Genomic DNA, 21,557 nt, shown 5'->3' with positions numbered 1-21,557 from the left:
ACTTGCCTTTATATTGTGTTCACTTTAGGCTTCCTCCTCTGGAGAAGCTTTCAATGCTAGATAAGCTTTGCAAATTTCAAATAAGCTTTTCTGAAAGGGGATGACTATAAGGAAACAATATTTTTCCTGCCACTCCCTCCCTAACCTGTAAGACCTTTAACCGAGAACGTTGCTAGTCTGTCACATTCTTTAATGACATGCACGCTGAAGGAGGAATTGCCTGCTCTTGTGTGAACTTTTGATTCACTTATAAAAAGGGAAGTGGAAGAACATAATAAAGATCAGTCTTGTTTGGTTTTTTGTTACTTCAAAACTCCTTTAAAAGCGCAAGCATGACCATGTTCGTACATGAAATCGAGGCATTTTAACTGGCTGTATAGAAATGGGAGTATATCAACTGTTTGCATGGGCTGCTATGGAGGAGCAGCAGGAGTTCTAAACTCTAAATTGAGAGGCTTACAGAGCAGTCTCCTTTGGGACCTCACTTGTATCAGAAAACCAGATACTCTTCTGCTGTTCAGTCATATATGAGTTTCAATTCTGGTAACAGTCTGATACATCAGTATGGGTCTAATTTGTATAGATACTTGCTCAGCCATGGAGCCAACGTGGCTGCTGTGAACAGTGAAGGTGAAGTCCCATCTGACCTTGCAGAGGAAGCAGCCATGAAGGACCTGCTTCTGGAACAAGTAAAGAAACAAGGTAAGCCAGCTGTGCACTTGAACATGCTTCCTTTGGGCCTTCTAGGGGCTTTATAAGGAAACTGGATATACTAGATGTCTTGATGAAACTGAAATCTGGCCCAAGGAGTAGCAGAACAATTTAACTTTGATGGCCTGGCATTAGAATAATTGTACAAAACACGCTGTGGTATAGTTCACAAATTACTAAGACTTAGTTTCCATTCTGCATCCTCTGTAAAAGGGCTTGTGCAAAGAAGGCAAAATACCAAATGGTTGAAAATGATAATGCCTCATACAGGATCTCTTTACTCTCAGATGAAGTTAAATTCAGGTCTCTGATATCCAGAGTGGATTGATTTAAATCAGTGACTTAAAACACTGATTTAAAATAATCAGCCACAAAATTTTGATTTAAATAATTTGTTTTAATCTTGTGTTGCACTTGTACTTTTGAGTTACTTTTCTAATCAAAGGTTGATTCCCATTGGTTGATAGCCATTAAAACATGTTGATTTGCAACTAAAATAGCCTTTACGCTAAATTTGGTACTTTTTACTAACCCGGATGATACACTATATTCTTCTTCGAGTGCTTGCTCATATCGATTCCAATTAGGTGTGTGCGCGCCGCGTGCACGATCGTCGGAGAAATTTTCTACCCTAGCAACACCCGGTGGGTCGGCTGTGGAGCCCCCTGGAGTGGCGCCTTCATGGCGCTGGATATATACCCCGGCTGACCCAGCGCCCCCTCAGTTCCTTCTTACCGCCCATGTCGGTCGTTGGAACTGTGGAGCGCGGCATAGCTGTTCTCCACTCTCCCTAGCTTTACCCGTTGCTTCTTGTAGATAGTTGTTAATTGTGTTCTTTAGATTAGTAGTTGTTAATAGTTATAAATAGTTTTCGTAGTTAGCGGGGGTTAAGGGGGCTCTTATTCCCCCCTTTCCCCCCCCGGTGCACAGCCGGGCTCATGCCCAAGGCTCCCGGCTTTAAGCCGTGCGCGACATGTGCTAGGCCTATGCCAACGGGAGACCCCCATGACTCTTGTCTGAAGTGCTTAGGGGAGTCTCACCAAACGGACAAGTGCAAGATTTGCAAGGCTTTCAGGCCAAGGACGAAAAAGGAGCGGGACTTCAGGCTTAAGCAGCTCCTCATGGAGGCGGCACTTAGCCCGGATCCTCCTTCGGCGCGCCAGGTTCCGGCACCGAGCGCCTCGGTGCATAGCGCCCCAGCGGCACCTTCCGGTACTGCGCCGCGGGCAGACGCAGAAAAGGCGCCACTGCACCGTCCTCCCTCGGCACCGCGTCCGCCGCAAGCCCCTCGGCGCCGGTCCCTGTCTCCAGGACATAAAAGGCCCCGTAAGACTCAGGACGCTGCCGTCCAACAGGCACCGGCTCCCCCCGCACCGGTGGTAGAGCCGCGCCTGGCTTCCGAACGCCAGAGGGTGCAAATATCATCAGCACCGTTGACTCCGGCACCAGGTATAGAGCCGTTGAGTCCGGTGCGGACTGGCTCACCGCCTCGTCAGGTGGTGGAGCCCTGTCTCCCTTCTACACCAGAGACGTTTGCCACGGCGAGAGACCTCATCGCCCTCACGGAGCCGGCGCCTTCTCAACCCGTGGCACCGCATGCCCTTTGTACGGTACAGTCCAGGGGCAAGCCTACCCTGATACGCCCGCCATCTCCGGGCGTGGACTCGCGGCACCGCTCCCGGTCTCGGAGCAGGTCTCGACGCCGCTTGCAGTCCCGGCACCGATCTCCATCTCGGCGCCGGTCGTACTCGCGGCACAGATCTACCTCCTGGCACCGGTCGTCTTCTCGGCACCGACCCGAGCATCGGTACCGGTCGGAGTCAAGGCGCAGCTCTCGGCACCGGTATGAGCGCCGCTCCCATTCGCGAGGCCGCTCCCGGCACCGAGGTTACAGACGGGCTTCGTCGTCCAGATCCGGATCCCGGTACCAACATGGACATCGGCACCGTTCTCGAACCCGGTACCGTTCACCGGCACCACGCAGAGACCGCTCGCCGATGGATCGGCACCACTCGGCACCGTACCAGGACGATTCCCTGCACCCACGCTCGGCACCGCCCTGGCCCTCGAGATCGGCGTCTCACTCGTCTGAAGGGGCTCCCCGTTCAGCGTACCCTGCTCAGGGTCAAGCTGCAGACGACTTGGGTCATTGGCAGGAGGGGGCAGAAAACCTTCGACAAGACCCTACGCATTGGTCTTTCTGGACCCCTTGGGCGTATCACCAGGCTCAAGGGGCTCCACTAGCGGCCTCTCGCTCGGCTCACTCTGAGCCCAGGGTTCCTGAGGCCACCATCTCCCGTCCTCCCCCAGGGGGTATTGAGGCTCCGGCCCCGACGCCCACGCAGGAACCAGACCCTGGTGCAGGGGATCCTGCACCTCCAAGTCCCTTGGAGCCGGACCCCCACACAGATCCTTTACCCCCTGAGGCGTCCTCCTCATCTTCCCCAGATGAGGCAGTGGCGGGTACAACACCCTCAGGCCCACCTCCTATAGATCTTCGTGCCCACCAAGGCTTGTTACGTAGGGTGGCACGAAATATGGACCTACAGGCCGAGGAGATAGTGGAGGTGGAGGACCCGGTGGTGAGCATGCTTTCATCTGATGCCCCAACCCGGGTGGCATTGCCCATTATCCGAACTATTCAGGCTAACGCTACGGCCCTATGGCAAACCCCGGCCTCCATCCCTCCCACTGCCAGAGGGGTAAAGAGGAAGTACTTTGTTCCCTCTAAAGACTGAGTACCTCTACACACATCCCCCACCGTGTTCACTGGTAGTCTCATCAGTGAACGCCAGAGAGCGCCATGGCCAGCAGGCGGCAGCGCCCAAATCAAAGGACGCTAAGCGCTTTGATTTGTTTGGGCGCAAGGTTTATTCGGCGGGGGGTCTGCAGCTCAGGGCCGCAAACCAACAGGCGCTCTTAAGTCGGTACAATTATAACTCATGGAATTCCATGGGGAAATTTAAAGAGCTGGTCCCCCAGGACTCGAGGGAGGAGTTCGGGGCCCTGGTGGAGGAGGGCAAAAAGGTGGCTAGAACCTCCTTACAGGCCTCCCTCAACATTGCGGACTCGGCCACCAGGACACTAGCGTCTGGGATAGCCATGCAACGTGTCTCCTGGCTCCAGGTTTCGGGGTTACCGCCAGAACTGCAGCAGACCCTGCAGGATCTGCCGTTCGAGGGCCAAGGCTTGTTCTCGGACAAGACGGACTCTAGGTTACAGAGCCTCAAAGACTCGAGAACCATCATACGCTCCCTGGGGATGCATGTCCCAGGACCTCAACGCAGGCCCTTTAGGCCACAGCCACAAAGGTTCTACCCTCCTCCTCCTCGTCCGAGACAGGACTTCCCCAGAAGGCAGGGACGAAGTGGTAGACGGAGGCCGACCGGACCCCAACCCGGTCAGAGCCAAGGCCCTCCTAGGCCACCTTCTGGACCTAGACAAAACTTTTGAAGCTGCGCCCGAGGACGAGGCACCAGCCACTACCCAGGATCCATTTCCTTTCTTTCGGGATCGCCTCTCCCGTTTCCACCATGCTTGGTCCCTTATAACTTCGGACTGTTGGGTCCTTCGCACGGTGGAGAGGGGATACGCCCTCCAGTTTTCTTCGTTTCCCCCCCTCCCATCCCCCCTCCCCGTCCCTCTTCAGGGACCCTTCTCACGAGCATCTCCTTATACAGGAGGTTTTTGGGCTCCTCTCTATGGGGGCCATAGAGGAGGTTCCCCCAGAGTTAAGGGGCAAGGGGTTTTACTCCCTCTACTTCCTGATCCCCAAAGCAAAAGGGGATCTGCGACCCATTTTAGACTTACGCGGACTCAACAAATTCATAGTAAAGTTGAAGTTCCGCATGGTCTCCTTGGGGACCATCATCCCTTCCCTGGATCCTGGGGACTGGTACGCCGCCCTCGACATGAAGGACACATATTTTCATATAGCGATCTACCCCCCTCACAGGCTCTTCCTTCGTTTTGTAGTAAACAAGGTACACTACCAATTCGCTGTCCTTCCCTTCGGACTGTCCGCGGCTCCGAGAGTGTTCACCAAATGTATGGCCGTCGTGGCAGCATACCTTCGGCGACAAAGGATACAGGTGTTCCCGTATCTCGACGACTGGCTGGTCCGCGGCCGCACCAGGGAGCAAGTTCGGGCGCACGTCCAGATAATACTACAAACATTCCACGACTTAGGCATTCTACTCAACAAAGAAAAGTCCACTCTGGAGCCGACCCACAGAATAGAGTTTATCGGGGCAGTCCTAGACTCCACACTCGCCCGAGCTCTTCTGCCAGACACTTGGTTTCGCACCATCGCGGACATCATCCACGGACTCCAGACCTTCCCAATTACCACTGTAAGGACGTGCCTCGGTCTGTTGGGTCACATGGCCTCTTGGACTTACGTAACCAGGCATGCCAGACTTCGGCTTCGTCAACTTCAGGCCTGGGTATCCTCAGTGTACCGCCCTTCTCGGGACAGCCTGAACATGGTGGTCACGATTCCGAACTCGGTCTTGACCTCTCTCACCTGGTGGCTAGATCACAAGGCGGTTTGTGCAGCAGTGCCGTTTCACGCCCCACAACCCTCCCTGCACCTGCTCACGGACGCCTCATCTCTAGGTTGGGGCGCTCACCTCGGGGAGCACCATACCCAAGGCCTGTGGATCGCATCCGAACTAGCTCTGCACATCAATGTTCGAGAGCTGATGGCGGTGCACCTAGCCTGTCAGGCATTTCTCGGTCTCCTGCATGGCCGCTGCGTGTTAGTCCTCACAGACAACACCACGGCCATGTTCTACATCAACAAGCAAGGAGGAGCCCGGTCGTCTCCCCTATGCCAAGAGGCCATTCGCCTGTGGGAGTTCTGCATTGCCCACTCGATACATCTCATGGCATCGTTCCTCCCTGGAGTCCAAAACACTCTGGCGGACCGTCTCAGCAGATCCTTCCAGACGCACGAGTGGTCGATTCGCCCGGACATCATCTATTCCATCCTCCAGAGGTGGGGATTTCCCCAGGTAGACCTGTTCGCATCACGAGCCAACAGGAAGTGCCACGTGTTCTGCTCCCTACAAGGGCGATCTCCGGGCTCCCTGTCGGACGCTTTCCTTCTAACGTGGAAAGACCAGCTGTTCTACGCTTTCCCTCCATTCCCACTGGTCCACAGGGTACTGCTCAAACTATGCAGAGACCAGGCACGTGTGAGTCTAGTCGCTCCAGCTTGGCCAAGACAGCACTGGTACACCACGCTTCTGGAGCTATCTGTTCAAACTCCGATCACGCTTCCCTTGTGCCCAGACTTGATCTCCCAGGACCACGGTCGATTGTGTCACCCCGACCTGCAATCGCTCCACCTTACAGCGTGGATGCTCCATGGCTGAATCGGACAGAACTGCAATGCTCACATCCTGTGCAACAGATTCTGCTGGGAAGTAGAAAGCCCTCTACATGGACCACCTACTTAGCCAAGTGGAAGTGGTTCTCCTGTTGGTGCGAGCAGCAGGCCATGCCCCCCTTGCAGGCGTCTATTCCTCTTATACTCGAGTATCTCCTGTCCCTGAGACAGCAGGGCTTGGCGATATCTTCTGTCAGGGTTCACCTGGCCGCTATATCGGCGTTCCACCCAGGAGAACACGCTTCCTCGGTCTTCTCTAACCCAATGGTTGTCAGATTCCTCAAGGGCTTAGACCGCCTTTACCCACAGCAACGCCAACCCGTTCCGGCGTGGGATCTTAACCTGGTCCTCTCCAAGCTCACAGGACCACCGTTCGAGCCATTGGCTACCTGCTCACTCCTTTACCTATCTTGGAAGACAGTCTTCCTTGTAGCCATCACTTCAGCAAGGCGTGTTTCTGAACTCAAGGCCCTCACATCCGAGCCTCCGTACACAGTCTTCCATAAAGACAAGGTGCAGCTTCGCCCCTACCCTGCCTTCCTTCCCAAGGTGGTATCAGCTTTTCATGTGAACCAGGATATATTCCTCCCGGTCTTCCATCCGAAGCCGCACACCACGCGCCAAGACCAGCGTATGCACTCCTTGGACGTGCGCAGGGCCCTTGCTTTCTATATTGAGCGTACGAAACCATATCGAAAGACGACGCAACTCTTCGTTGCAGTAGCCGACCGGATGAAAGGCCTACCGGTCTCCTCCCAACGTCTCTCCTCTTGGATCACGTCCTGCATTCATGCTTGCTACGACCTGGCCGGTGTCCCGACGCCGCGCCTCACCGCCCACTCCACGAGGGCCCAAGCCTCCTCGACTGCCTTCCTGGCTCAAGTCCTGATCCAGGACATTTGTAGAGCTGCAGTTTGGTCATCAGGCCACACCTTCGCCGCTCACTATGCGCTTGTACAGCAATCCAGAGATGATGCTGCATTCGGATCAGCGGTTTTGCACACGGCAATGTCTCACTCCGACCCCACCGCCTAGGTGGGGCTTGGTAGTCACCTAATTGGAATCGATATGAGCAAGCACTCGAAGAAGAAAAAACGGTTACTCACCTTTGTAACTGTTGTTCTTCGAGATGTGTTGCTCATATCCATTCCAAACCCGCCCCCCTTCCCCACTGTCGGAGTAGCCGGCAAGAAGGAACTGAGGGGGCGCTGGGTCGGCCGGGGTATATATCCAGCGCCATGAAGGCGCCACTCCAGGGGGCTCCACAGCTGACCCACCGGGTGTTGCTAGGGTAGAAAATTTCTCCGACGATCGTGCACGTGGCGCGCACACACCTAATTGGAATGGATATGAGCAACACATCTCGAAGAACAACAGTTACAAAGGTGAGTAACCGTTTTTTATTTATACACATTTAAGCAATTATAAAGCTTACATTTATTCATGTTCTTAACATTTTTTGTTAGAAAATGGTGACTCATTTCTTTACTAGATTATTTTTTACTCGTGATTTGTCAAGCTGCATTTGGATGGAGATTGGAATTCAATTAAATGCACCAACAGCATTTTAAAATTGTCTTTATTAAAATACCTTAAAGTTCTGGATACATAGGAAAAAAGTAAGTTTCCCATAACATGTTTTGCATTTAATGCTGATTTATTAAACAGAAGTACTATCTGTTGTTAATGAATCGAACTGATTGTGTCTGGTCACCATGTCCTGCAAGATTTTAGAAATAGTAAATACCATCCTCTCACATGATTTTTATCCATTGATTGAAAGGGGTATTTTTCCTGCTTTTTCAACTCCCAATTGGTTTCTCAACTCTGAATGAACTAGTCATTGAACTGAACTAGTTGAATAAACTGAAATGATGAAAATATTCTCTGTACGTGCAGACGAGGCTACTCTTGTCAAAAGCTGGTTTAGCACTTTGACAAACTCTGGCTGTAGGTGCTTAGCCAGTGACTTCAAGTTCAGTCGTTTGACTTTATTTAAAACTTTGGCAGCAATAGTACTGTTTGAATATTTTTTTCTTTAATTTAAATTATTTTAATAATTTAGGCCTTAAAATTGAAGTTGAAATAATGACAACTTATATTATGTTTATTTTTAAAAAGAAAAATGTATTTAAATACAAATCCAATTTGAATAAAAGATTTTTTTATTTTAAACCAGCTAATTGATATTTATCCAGCCAGTTGGTATCTGTGAAGTCCTAACTTCACTGAGGTCTGTTATAATATTGCCATCATGTTATTCCTAACAAGAAAAACTATTGCAACTTGGATTTGCATTTGATATTTTTCTCCACTGGGAACCACAAAGGTCTTGTCTATACTGGGTTTTTTTTAGCAGCTACACTGTTTTAAAAAGCGTCTTATGTCTGTGCAGTTTGTGCCATATTCAAACCAAGGTAAACTGCACTGGTGCAAGTTGCTGTTTACAACAATGAAAAGCATTGGTGCTAGTTATGATGATTAGGGCCCTACCAGTTTCAAGGCCGTGAAAATCGTGTCATGGACCATGAAATCAGCCCTTCCCTGTGAAATCTGATCTCCCCTGCTGCTGGGAACCCCGGGTTCCTAGCTGCTATTCTGGCCGCACTGGGGAGGGTCAGGAGTTGTCCTTCCTTTGCATGGCCGCTCTTGGTGGGGAGATCAGACCCACCTCCAGAGGCGGCACAGAAATGAGTGGTACGCCCTCACTTCTGCACTGCAGTAGCCGGGCTCTGGGCTTCCGTTCCCCCACACCCCAGCGGCTCCACCCACAGCACCAGGCGCCAAGCTCGGGTCTTCCTCCCTTAGCGGGTCCTGCTGGGCTGGGGCTTTTGCTCCCAGTGGCTGCAGCTGGGGCAGCCCAGGCTCTGGGCTTCAGCCCCGCAGCTTCAGCCAGGGCTCGGGGCAGCCTAGGCTGGGGGCTTCCTCTGCCACTCCAGGCGGAGTAGTGTGGGCTCGGGGTTTCCACCTCCCCCCATCCCCCTTCCCGCCCCAGCAGCTCCAGCCAGGGCAGCGTGGTCTCTGGGCTTCCACCCTCTCTCTCTTCCCCCCCCCCCCCCTCCAGCTGGGGCTCAGGGCTGCCCGGGCTCGAGGCTTCAGCCCCGCGGCTGCAGCTGGGGTTCATGGCACCCGGGCTCGGGGCTTCTTCCCTGCTGCTCCTGCCGGGGGTCAGGGCGACCTGGTAGGGGCTTCTGCCAGGGCTGTGGCACCTGTTTTTCCTGGGGGCCCACAAATTGGCCAGGGGCCCCTGCCTTAATCTGTCCCTGGCATGGACTAGCAGCTAGGAGCCCCTGCCTGGGGTGCTCCCAGCAGCATGGGGGAGATCCTACTCACCTCCACCTCTGGGAACCTCCTCTAACTGCAGGAAGCTGGGAGGGTGCTGCCTTCAAAGCCCAGCTGTGAACCCAGCACAGACGTGAAGGTGGCAATCTTGGGACCCCACTACAACAGCTTTACAATCCCCTCCATGATTCCATTTTGGGCCTGGACCCTCAGGGTTACAACACCATGAAATTTCAGATGTAAACATCTGAAATCGTGAAATTGACCAATTTTAAAACCCTCCGGCCGTGAAAGTGACCAGAATGGACTGTGAATTTGGTAGGGCCCTAATGATGATGTATAACCTCCTTGGGCACACAAGGCCTAAGTGTTCCCTCTACAAGGCACTGACTAGACTGGCTATCTTTGCGCTGGTGTGGCTAAGCATGTTCCGCACGTCTCCAGTGGAAGCTTGCACCACTGTAAGATGGCGAAGTTCTAAACAGCAATAAACATACTAACCTGGCTTATCTGCAGACTTGGGAAGGCACCATTGTAGTCCTTCCTTTTTGGAAGGTTTTCTCTGCTGCTATAAGGGTTAGAGCCTTAACTTTTAAAAATGGAAGTTTAAAGACTGTAGTAATTAATGGAGCTGGGCCCTTATGCTCAGAGACCGTTTCCTACTTGATATTGGCGTCTGGGAGACTGGAATTTTCAAGCCTTGCTTAGGAAGGAACTTGAAAGCCTGCCTAGAAGATTTGCCAGGAGTTTCTATGGAATATGTAGCCTTTTCTGAGTTTTACTGCATTCCCTTGGAAACGAGAGCCATTTAACTCTGCTTTGTTGTTGCATAGCTTACTAATGATGTTGGTGCTGGAGTAGTCTGTGTACTGGAATGACTCCAGCCTTAACCCACATATGCAGCTTAGACGTTGTGTTGGCTGTTTTGTTCCTAAGTGATCTTTGGGGCAGGATCAGTGGCTCCATTATTATAGGAATGTGATGAATCTTGTTCCCTTCCATGTGGGCGCACGCCAACATGCATGCTCGCATTTCTGTGGTAACTTAAATGCATCACCTATTTCTTTGCAATACAACACATTGACTTCAGTGAGTTTTGGGCATGCAGGAATGGACTGTTAATAAGCTCATTTATCAATAGTTTTTTGGGTTTTTTAACCTTGCAAGAGGCGTCTGAGGTGCATCTCATCAGCTGTACACAATAGATTAAATGTATATTCATGTTTAATTCAGTTTGTTAGACTGTTCTTTAGGCTGACTTTTTTTAAGCTAGGTCTGCATTTTTGAGGACTCAATTCTTGCACCCATAACTGATTCATGCTTTACCTAGCAATTAATTGTGGGCTGGCTTGTGAATGAGCCTCTCAATTTTAAGTAGTATGAATATCAGTGAATTTGTTTCTATTGAGGGTGGTTCAGGAGTTCTCCTACATCCTAGGAAATGCTATTAGTGAGCTTGCAAAACGGCCAAAAATTTTGTTAAAATTATTCCATTTTAAATTGACGCACAAGTACAGGTGAGTTTTGGTTTGATTTTGTTTTTCCATCTGCGATCTGCTCCCACAGGGGTGGACCTGGACTTGGCAAGGAAAGAGGAAGAGCAACAGATGCTGCAGGATGCACGGCAGTGGCTAAACAGTGGGAAGCTTGAGGATATAAAGCAACCTCGATCAGGTGCTACTGCTCTTCATGTAGCTGCAGCCAAGGGCTACTCTGAAGTCATGAGGTAATGACTCCTTTACATCGGTCAATGCCTTGCATTCGGTTCTGTTGTGGAATGGGGCGCTCCTAGTGCTGTAGTTGAGGGTGGGGTTTGTTTTGGGAGTGTGGGTGGTGGGAGAGTTAGGCACCCAACTGCCATTCAATCTCAGCTGTTCCGTTTATAAACATATGCACCCCAAAAGATGCCCATCCAAAGCTCTGGGTGCCTCGGGGTATTTCTTAGCCTGAAATTGAAATAAGGCATGTGCCTCTCCTTCCCCTTGCCATGTGACCTTAGGGGAGAATTGCAGAGAGGAGCCAACCAGACTCCAGCCCGTAGGAGCAGAAGCAACCACAGCAGGGATCTGGGGACATTCTCATCAAATGTTTTCAGATGTTCTCTGCCCTGTGCTGATTGGCTGTTTACTCCAACCTTCCCACTCCCTCTAATTCAGTCTGTTCACCTGCCCCTCCTACCCTCACCCTCCCTTCGTTCCATGTAGCTGATCCCCTCCCAAGTAAACCCACCCAAAAGAAGAAGAAAAAATATGGAACTATGTGACATTTGCCACCATCACATTGTTGACTTTGCTGGTGTGTTCTACCCCATCCCCCACCCTGTCTCTGTCTTGTATATTTAGACAACACTGTCTCATGGCTTCCTTGTACTTTGCCGTCTGTCTACATCCATCCACATGTAGATTGTATGCTCTCCAGGGCAAGGACTGTCGTCTTGCTCTGTTTTTTATGCGCCTAGCACAGTGGGATCCTCGTCCATGACTGAGGCTTCTAGGCGCTATAGTAGTACCAAGTACCGTATATACTCATTCATTAGCCCATTCGTTTATAAGCCAACCCCCCAAGATGGTTAGGTAAAAATAGCAAAAACTGTATGATCCTTTCATAAGCCGACTCTATATTTCAGGGGTTGGCAAACTTTGGCTCCCGGCCCGTCAGGGTAAGCTGCTGGCAGGTTAGGACGTTTTGTTTACCTGGAGCATCTGCAGACACAGAGCCCCTCAGCTCCCTGTGGCCACGGTTCGCCGTTCCCAGCCAATGGGAGCTGCGGGAAGTGGTGCGCCACTAGCCAGTCCCCTCTTAACACCCACATTCCACTTAGGACTTGTCTACACCACGCAGCTTTTAGCGACAAGGCTGTGTTGACACAGCCTTGTTGCTAAACGTCGGTGTGTGTAAACGCTCTTTGTCGGCACTTTTGCCGACAAAATATTTCCAGTCCCGTGAGCGGCGTTCGCTTTGTCGGCAGGAGCCGCGTTCACACTGCCACTTGCCGCGGCAAAACTTTTGTCTTTCAGGGGGAGGGAGGGGGCTTTTTTAAGTACCCGTGAAAGACGAAAGTTTTGTCGACAACTTAGCAGTGTAGATGAGCCCTTAGTGCTGCTTGCAGTTTCTGTAATGGAGAGGTTCCACTTGGACTGCTGCTGAGCTGAAGCTGAGTGGCTCCTCTGATAGGCCTGTGAGTGTAAAAGAAGCAACCCCTGAGCAGCCTAGTAATGTATTTGGGCAAGTGGAACTTAGTGAGGTTTTCTCCAGCAAGGCGTTTTCCAGCATTCACCTGTGTGCTTTGTCCCATGCCACCTCTTGTGCTATGGAGGAGCACCTTGTAAACTCCCACAAGGCTGCTCCATTGTCCAGGCTCACATCCCCTCTGAAAACTCTCCTCCAGTGTGATGGCTACAAGACACTCAGTTGTGGTTAGGCAATTGGTGTGCTCAGATTGCTGGTTTTATCCAGCTCTTCATAACCATCTCAGTGTTTCCTTGTGCTCCACCATCCGTATGCACCTGTTGGCTCTTGTCTTATACTTGGATTGTAAGCTCTTTGAGGCAGGGACTGTCTTTGTTCTTTGTATAGCGCCTAATGACACAATGGGGCCCTGATCGGGGCCCTTGGGCTCAACCACTGTAAAAATAATGGTGCCTTGTCATGTCTGTCCTTAGCAGTGTTTTGCACACAGTCCAGTAATGAGGTGGCTGCACTTTCCAATAGCCACTGTTGCGAATGGTGCTTATACCTCTTGTGGAGAACTTCCCCTCGCTTCTAGCTATTTCAGAAAATAAAACTGAGCTAATCTGGGCTCTTACCCTTTGATATTTTATGACCACCTTTGAGCTCAAATCTAAACTCTAGTGACTTACACCAAGGGCAGAGAGCCAGGAGCTAGCAAACCTCTTGATGAGACACAGAATTGCTCCTTGACCTTGAGCAAGTCTCTTAACAGCCTTGTTCCCCACTTTCTCCAGCTGGAAAATTAGCTTAAAAAGTCAGCACCTGATCGAAAAGCACGTTTCAGCTGAGCTGAGCTTTCACAAGGAAACTGCTATGTGAGCCATTTAACAATACTATAGTTAGTTAGCACTGTAACACAGCGGTTTAAAAGCAGCAGAAATGTCAAAATCCCAATGCTCCCTCGAATGACAGTGCTATAAAGGCAGCATGCTCTGCCTCTGATCAGTGGTGGCAGTTTGGAATGGCACACAGGTGCTCATTCTCTGTCCAGTGCACCTCTGCCTTAGGGAAGGTTGCTGTGGTGATGTGGATATTCTTGAAGGTGATGGTGGAATCCCCAAAATACAAATAATCAAAGAACAGTGGCAAGCGTCTCAATGCGTAGAGCCCTACTGTGACCTCCCTAAATGATTAGGCTGGTGAGTGCTTAGTGTTGTTAAAAGGCAGTAGGTCTTGTGCTTCAGTCACTTTGGCACTCTTGACAGTCCCTTAGGATCTCAACTATGGATACCTGTTTTTCAAAAGCCTTCACATAAAGGTCTTGACTGGGTGCCAGTGTTTCATGGCATCTGCAATGATCAGATATACAGGTGAGGGGGAAAGTCAGACAATGGTATACGTGGCGGAGGTGTTCCCAAAGTGTCTGGCTTGCACCAGGATTTGCTTTTACTGCACAGATCCCAGTCTATTAAGATGCATGTCTTGTAATCCTGATTTGTGGGTTGTCTTGTTCATTAGCTGTCAGTCACAGGCAGTGAAATCCTTGCTCCAATCCCTCTCTGGTAGTCCTGCCTCCACTGGCCTGTCAGTCTGGGGAATTTCAGTTGTGCTCTTTGGCAGAACCAGCACTAGACTCATCTCTAGACTGTAGTGAAGGGCAACCAGCTTTTTCTTAGAAGCCATTACTGGGACTTCTCTACCCAAAACTTACTGGGTCTTTGTTTGGCTCCTTCTCTGCCAAACATTTTCACACTGCAGAGATCCCATCTGGCCTTCCCTTCCAAATGCAGGCTTCTTCTTAGAGGTGCTGGGGTAGTGATGCACAGTGGCTGGACCTCTCCCAAGCCTCCCAGTTTCCCCCAGTCTCCCTGCATTGCCAAAATATGCTTTTGTTTCAAGGCCAATTTTGTGTGTAGTCCTTCCAAGATTTTCCTCCTTAAACTGTTCACTTAGTGGCTCATGCACAGATTATACTACTTCTCTTTTGTGCACTAGGTGCAATTCAGGATGTTGGGACTTCTAATCTGTAAGGTTTTGCATGGCTTGTTATGGCAACCATGAGTCTCCCTGTGCACTGTCCTACCAGCTGCAATCAGCTGGAATGATGTGGCTAATAGACCCCAGATTAATAGACAAGGTCTTCCCCTTTTGGTTCTACCAAAGTCACTTTGCCCTTCAGGACAGGCTACAAGTCATGTTTTTCCATTCAGGTATATCCTGAGTAAGAGGGTCCTGTTGTGGGCTGGGAAAGTATAAATTGACTTTTGTTGTTTGCCTTTTGACTGTCTTTCATATTATGACAGTAATGTGCCCGAGAGAGATTACTAAATTACTCAAGGTAGTCGAGTCCAAAGCTGACTGAAGAGTTACAAAGGGATGTCACAAAACTGGGTCACTGGGCTACAAAATGGCAGATGAAATTCAATGTTAAGTGCACAATAATGCATGTTGGAAAAATATAATCCCAACTATACATACAAAACGATGGGTTCTGAATTAGCTGTTACCACTCAGAGATCTTGGAGTCACGGTGGATAGTTCTCTGCAAACATTTGCTCAGTGTGCAGCGGCAGCCAAAAAACCTAATAGAATGTTAAGAACCATTAGGAAAGGGCTCGATAATAAGACAGAAAAAATCATATTGCCTCTGTATAAATCCATGGCACACCCACACTTTGGATACTGCTTGCAGTTCTGGTCGCCCCATCTCAAAAAAGATATATTAGAATTGGAAAAGGTACAGAGAGAGGCAACAAAAATGATTAGAGGTATGGAACAAGAAAGCATATGAGGAGAGATTAAAAAGACTGGGGCTTTTTATCTTAAAAAAGAGACCCAGGGATGATAGAGGTCTGTAAAATGGTGAGTGGTGTGGAGAAAGTGAATAAGGAAATGTTATTTACCCCTTCACACAACACACGGGCCATGGGTCACCCAGTAAAATTAATCGGCAGCAGGGTTAAAACAAAGATAAGGAAGTTCTTCATCCAACACACAGTCAACCTGTGGAACTTGTTGCCAGGGGATGCTATGAAGGCCAAAAATATAATTGGGTTAAAAAAAGAATTAGACAAGTCCATGGAGGATATGTCCATTAATACTATTCGCCAAGATGGTCAGGGACGCAACCCCATGCTCTGGGTATCCCTAAACATCTGACTGCCAGAAGCTGGGACTGGATGACAGGGTGTGGATCACTCAGAATTACCCTGTTCTGTTCATTCCCTCTGAATCATCTGGGCACCAGCCACTGTCAGAAGACAGGATTGGGCTTGGAGGGATGGTCTGATGCAGTACAGCCATTCTTATGTTCTTATTTGCAAATGAACATAAAAATACAAATGGCCTAATGTTTACCATGGGGATTCATTCTCTTTTTTTTCTTTCCTTAGGCTCTTGATCCAAGCTGGGTTTAATTTGAATGTCCAGGACAACGATGGCTGGACTCCACTCCATGCTGCTGCACACTGGGGAGTGAAAGAAGCTTGCACTATCTTGGCTGAAGCGCTTTGTGACATGGACATCAGGAACAAGCTGGTAAGTGAGTGTTAAACTATTGATGCAACTTCAGAGTTCTAGTGACTGTCTGGAAGCAAGGATTGCACTGCTCTGCTCTGCTGAAACAGTCTTTACCTAGAAGAGCCCTGGTCCCTGTTAGGTCAGAGCTGAAGTGTGAATTTTTTTTATAGAGAAATGCACACAAACCTCTTTTGCCCATTGCTCAGCCCAGCCATCTGGTAAGTTGCACCAGCTCTAATTACCCTGTATAAATTGAAACGTATTTGGAAACGTAAAGACTTCCTGTTTCTGAGACTGCTACCCTCCCTAGTCTTGTGGAAAAAGGTTAGTCAGTGAGTCTTGAGGCTCAGGAACGTAAGGGAGGGGAGTGCAGGGTATCTTCTGTCCTGTTTTAATACAGTCTTGACAACTTAAAAGTGACCAAAAATCAGTCTTCTTTGCATGGGAAATAAGCCAGGTACAAAAAACTTGGTGGTGGTAAAGCCAGAGCTTTTAATGGGAAAGCTTTAATTGTGGACATGTAGCTGTGACTGAAAGCCTGTAGCTTTTTGGAGATAACCGATTGGATGCTAAAGGTTTTAAATCCTTTCCATTCACTCTGAACATCTTGGTCAAGCTGGGGGAACCTGCAGAATTCTCTAGCTGTGAGGGTGGGAAGCAGAGAGACAGCGTAACTATTTTTTTTTGCTGATTACAGTATTAACTTCAGAGCCACATACTGTTAATGTTTTAAAATGTACTTGTCCCCCATGAAACTCCCATCCTGTTCTCCTTTCCTGTTATTTCTGAACTCTGATGTGTATGAAACTGTTTTTACCTGTCTAAATGGGTTCCTGCCTGAATTGATTCAAGTGCTGTGATATCATGGCCACTTCTTTGGCAGTGGATTGAGACTATACCTGCTAGAGCGACATCAGTGAATGAATCCAGACAGGAGGCTTAGGCGGCTGAGAGAACAAATTATTTTTTTTAAGTGTCTGGCTGAGTGTGGCATTTTCCTCGTATAAATGAGGAATAGAATAACATCTGCTTGTAGTGGAAATTGATTTGAAAAATTACACTTGTGATTCATTCTGTTTATTTTTGTTTGAATGATCATTCATCTAAGGCCTGATCTGGCAAAGAGAACCACATGGACAGACCCCTGCCACCACAATTCTCTTTGCCGGATTGGGACCTAATCTGCAAAATTCTGTAATCCTCAATGGTTGTCTCAGTAACTGCTGCAAATTAGCGAGGTTCTACTGTCTTATTGCTCTGCAAACAATCCCTTTGAAAGTTAAGTGGGTCATAATATCTTTAGTGATCTGGCTATGGGTTGTAAATTCCCTGGCCAGGAGCTGTGGCCTGTCAGTCTTCATTTAATCAACAGCCATCAGGTTTCATTATTAATGTGATTAATAAGGTGGCTGAGTATTTTAATTAAAATGACAGTGTTGGAGGTCTCTTTCATTACATCCCAAAGTGGCCTTCCTAGTTATTTTATATTTATGAGTAACAGTTCAGGACAGAGACCCCTCAACTTTGTCCTGTTGATGGCTGCATTGGCAAATTGCCAGGAGCTTAGAAGGGTGCACTAATGAATAGGGCAGGTTGAGGTCGCCCTCATCCTTAATGTAGATGTGCAATTTTTGGAGAGCACGTGACCCAAATGCAATAGCTCCTGCTGCTGAGTTGGAGCATGGGATCTCATTCTCTCTGAGCTGCACTTGTAATAAAGGTGAGTCTGGCCATGGGTTGCATTATAAAACTGCAGCCTCTGCTTTTGGCCAGTCCTAGTCTAGGAATTAATTGACTGTCACGACTATGACACGAGGGCTGTCTTCTCTGCCATCCCATTCCATATGTCAGCTGGCAGTTGGAGGTCCAAGCAGGTCTCTGAAGGTGGGGGTCTCCTGAATGCATACTGCGGCAGGAAGTTCAGTTTTTATCCACTGGTAAAGAACACTTCTGACATATTAATGAAGCTTGGATGGTGCCTCTGTTTTCTAATTGCCCATGTCATCAGGGCCAGACACCATTTGATGTGGCTGATGAGGGACTGGTTGAGCACTTGGAGATGCTGCAGAAAAAACAGAATGTGGTGAGTTTTTGGCTGACCTCTTTCTTGCTTTCTAACTAGCTATCTCTGCATGGATAATCTAACATATATATGATGTCTCAGTGGAGGCATGAAACTACGTGCCATCATTTTTTAGAAAATTGGGAGACATTAAACGTAATGGCATACTTAAAGTTCCAGAACCCGTTTGCTAGCAACTCAGCTGTAGCAAGAGGGTCAATGATTTATCAACATCTGGAATTCTAGATATTGAGTGTAGCTGTACAGTTAATCTTTAGATTTACCATTGTCCCTAAATCTCTTGTTTCTGGGAGGTACTTACATAGCAACTAAGGAAGGCTTATGGTTACTATAACTTCACGTAAAGGAAGGTGATTCAAATACTGTGTCCTGCTTTATTCTGAACTGGTATATTTGTTCCTGTATTGTCTTTTAGAAGAGCAAGACTGAGTGAGGGAGAAGTAATTATAACTATGTGAACCCCAACATTGGGAGAAGTTTAGTAATTTCAAACCCACACTAAATAGTATGTCATCTTGTGATGTGGTGGAAGCCTTTGGTGAAGGTGGTGTGGGTAGCAAACTGATAGCAAAAACGGTGGGTCTTGATCAAAGGAAAATTGATCCTCATATTGCAGCATTGGCCTAGAGTTGCACTCCTTCCTAGTCCATCTCAGACTTGCCACTTATTCATTGTCACCAAGATCCAAGCAAGCAAAGCAAACAAAAAAAAAAAATCCAGCCAGATGCAGTGTAACACAGTGGAATTAAAGCGGTGTTGCTAGAGAGAAAACGTTAGCTATAAAAACGTGGTGATACCAGTACTTACAGCTTTGAGGAATAGGGCAGTGAGAGAGGTAGAACTCAGAATTCTGGCTGCAACACAGTGGCCCAGCAGTCCCCCGTTGCATCCCTTTTTTTTTGGTCCAAAACTGTTTTAAATGTGAGCCAACTTCTCAGCAAATTAGGGGAATTGATAAACTAATATGTAAACAGGGTTCTTTAGGCTTTTTCCCAGGAAGTGTGAATCAGCCTAATGCAGAAAACTGCACTCCTAATTAAAAAAAAAAAAAGAAAGAAAAAAAAATCAAAATACACCTACAAATTCTCTTGCATATAGCATAAAAAACTGCTATAGCATGCATGAGCTGGCCATACACAAATTTCTTAATCTGGCCATATTTCTTTCAGGCAGGACCAGGAAAAATGGTGGGATGTCTTCTGTATTCTCACCTAACCTTAGGCTAAATGAGGCACTCAGAGCTCATAGGAGAAGCTCCTTATTTCAAGTCATGAAAGGCTTCCCTGAGCCTATGTCTGTTAGTTTTTGTGCATTCAAAGATGCGAGTATGTTTCTGCTTCTTACCTGTCCAGAGGGATTCTGGGCCTCTATCAGCAGAGGAAGAACTTACCTTGGACAGTGTGGAGAAGAAGCGAAGGAGGGGAGAAGTCCTCTGCTGAACAGACCTAGCTACCCCAGTCAACCTCCCCTTATAGCACTGCCTTGAGTATTCTGTTAGCTTAAGGCATCCAATCCTGGGGTCGCACAATGTTTTCCAATCCTATAAACCCTGCACTGCAGTGTTTACAATTTTGGGATTCCAGGATACATTCACTTGAAGAACATGAGTGCCAGGCTGAGGGATTTTTAGTGGGATTTTCAGGCTCAGAATGATCCTCAAAATGCACGACAGCGCTAGAATTACAGTCTCTTTCTGCTCTACCTAAAAACATGCTTATAGCTCCTGGGAGTTACCCTGACTATTACCATGCTGCTGCTGGTTTATCCATCCCCAGTGGAATCACTGGTGACGAGATTTCCTGAACCAGTTGGCCAAAACACTTCCATCACTGCAGGAATTGACACTTGATGACAACCTCCCCTCTCCCCCACCCCAATTCTGTGCATGTGCTTGAAAGAACGGGGCAGTACATCTGGGGCAAGTATCTGACCCTTAGGGTCAAAGGGGACTCCCCTCCGTCAGCACTGTTGCTGATTTCCATGGAATTTCCCATGAAATGACACTTGAGTGTAACAATGTACCTGGTATCTACCTTATGCTGTTATAGCTATTCCTGGCCATGATGCGGTGCGCTTATAGATGTGTATTTGCCTGTCAAATTGAGCAACGACAAAGCACTTAACAAGGAAAAACACCTGCTACTTCCTCAAAATGAGGTTTGGGATGACTTCAGACTGATAACGGGCTGCTCGTGCTGCTGATGCCTGTTCAAACATGACCTTCCCCTTCTTCTTCCACCTTTTGACAGCTGCGCAGTGAGAAGGAGACGAGAAACAAGCTAATTGAAGCTGACATGAATGGCAAACTGCAAAGTGGACTCTTCAAAAAGTAAGACCCACAAAATAGCTGGTGTAGCTTTTGTCTTTTCTACAGTCTCCCACACTCCTGTCTTCCCTGTGTAGCTATCTCCAGCCTCTGGCTGAGGACTTGATGATCTCATTTGAAACCTTTTAGTACAGCTAGAGGGATTGCCCTGGAGTAACATAAGGCACTCTAGTCCACATCTCCCCAGGGTGAGTGGAGCTGTCCCTGCCAGCATGGGGAATGCAGGATCGGGAATTTCACCAATAGCAAATGTACTGGGTAGGAAATACTGGGGAGCAGAAGTGTGTAAGAGATACTTGTGTGCTTACCTGTTCTAGATGTAGTGACTTATCTGCAGGTTCCTTAAGAGTAAAGGTCACAAATAGCTGATTTCCCCCCTGTTGGCACATCTTAAAAACTCCTATTTGTCTCAGCAAAGAGAAGATTCTTTATGAAGAAGACACTCTGAAGTCCCGGGAACCAGAAGAGGAGAACAAGGAATCGAGCAGTTCCAGCTCTGAGGAAGAGGAGGAAGCCGAAGAGGATGAGGCTTCAGAATCAGATGCTGAAAAGGAGGCAGGTAATGCATAATGCAACACTGAGATTTTAGTTAATTAATTAAGATATGAGGCCTCAGCTAGGGAGTCCCACTCACTGTTTTTTCAAAGGCTAAATGCATTTTAAAAATGTTTCTTCAGATGAGATGAGCTGCTAAGTAAATCACATGGACTGGTATAGCATATGGTGGATAACTGTGTAGTGAGACATCTTTTAAAAAATGGAAGACCTGACTTTATTGACCCTAAATTTATTTTAAAACAGATGAATACTTCTTAGGTGAGAAATTAGAATTTGATCTCAATACCCAAAATTAGAATTGGTAGAAAGCAAATTTAATAGTCCTTGCCCCGTCCTTTCATTTAATACAACTTTGCAAGACCCTTTTAGAGGGATGAAAACTTTCATCTTGCCAAATGTTTCAAACCAGCGTTGTTGTTTCAAGCACTGAATGCAAACAGGACATTTTCCTTTTTGTTTACTGGCTCATAGATCAGCATAAGTGTCAGTAAAGATCTGGGGGTAGGTTTTAATTT

General features: G+C 48.1%; 1 protein-coding gene across 4 annotated transcripts in view; it reads left to right on the top strand.

Moving 5' to 3' along the window:
• The window catches only part of PPP1R12B (protein phosphatase 1 regulatory subunit 12B), a 158,440-nt gene that overhangs the window by 36,705 nt on the left and 100,178 nt on the right, over positions 1–21,557 (top strand). For all 4 annotated transcript variants that reach the window (XM_065402540.1, XM_065402538.1, XM_065402537.1 and 1 more), the window contains exons 3-8: positions 584–702; positions 10,952–11,111; positions 15,949–16,093; positions 18,084–18,158; positions 20,408–20,487; positions 20,898–21,043. In XM_065402540.1, coding sequence (XP_065258612.1) covers positions 584–702; positions 10,952–11,111; positions 15,949–16,093; positions 18,084–18,158; positions 20,408–20,487; positions 20,898–21,043 — 725 coding nt within the window. The remainder of the gene's footprint in view (positions 1–583; positions 703–10,951; positions 11,112–15,948; positions 16,094–18,083; positions 18,159–20,407; positions 20,488–20,897; positions 21,044–21,557) is intronic.

This window comes from Emys orbicularis, chromosome 4 (genome assembly GCF_028017835.1).
Source record: "Emys orbicularis isolate rEmyOrb1 chromosome 4, rEmyOrb1.hap1, whole genome shotgun sequence".
Lineage (NCBI taxonomy): Eukaryota > Metazoa > Chordata > Testudines > Emydidae > Emys > Emys orbicularis.
Note: the sequence above shows the minus strand (reverse complement) of the source record. Positions and strands in the feature narration are given on the sequence as shown.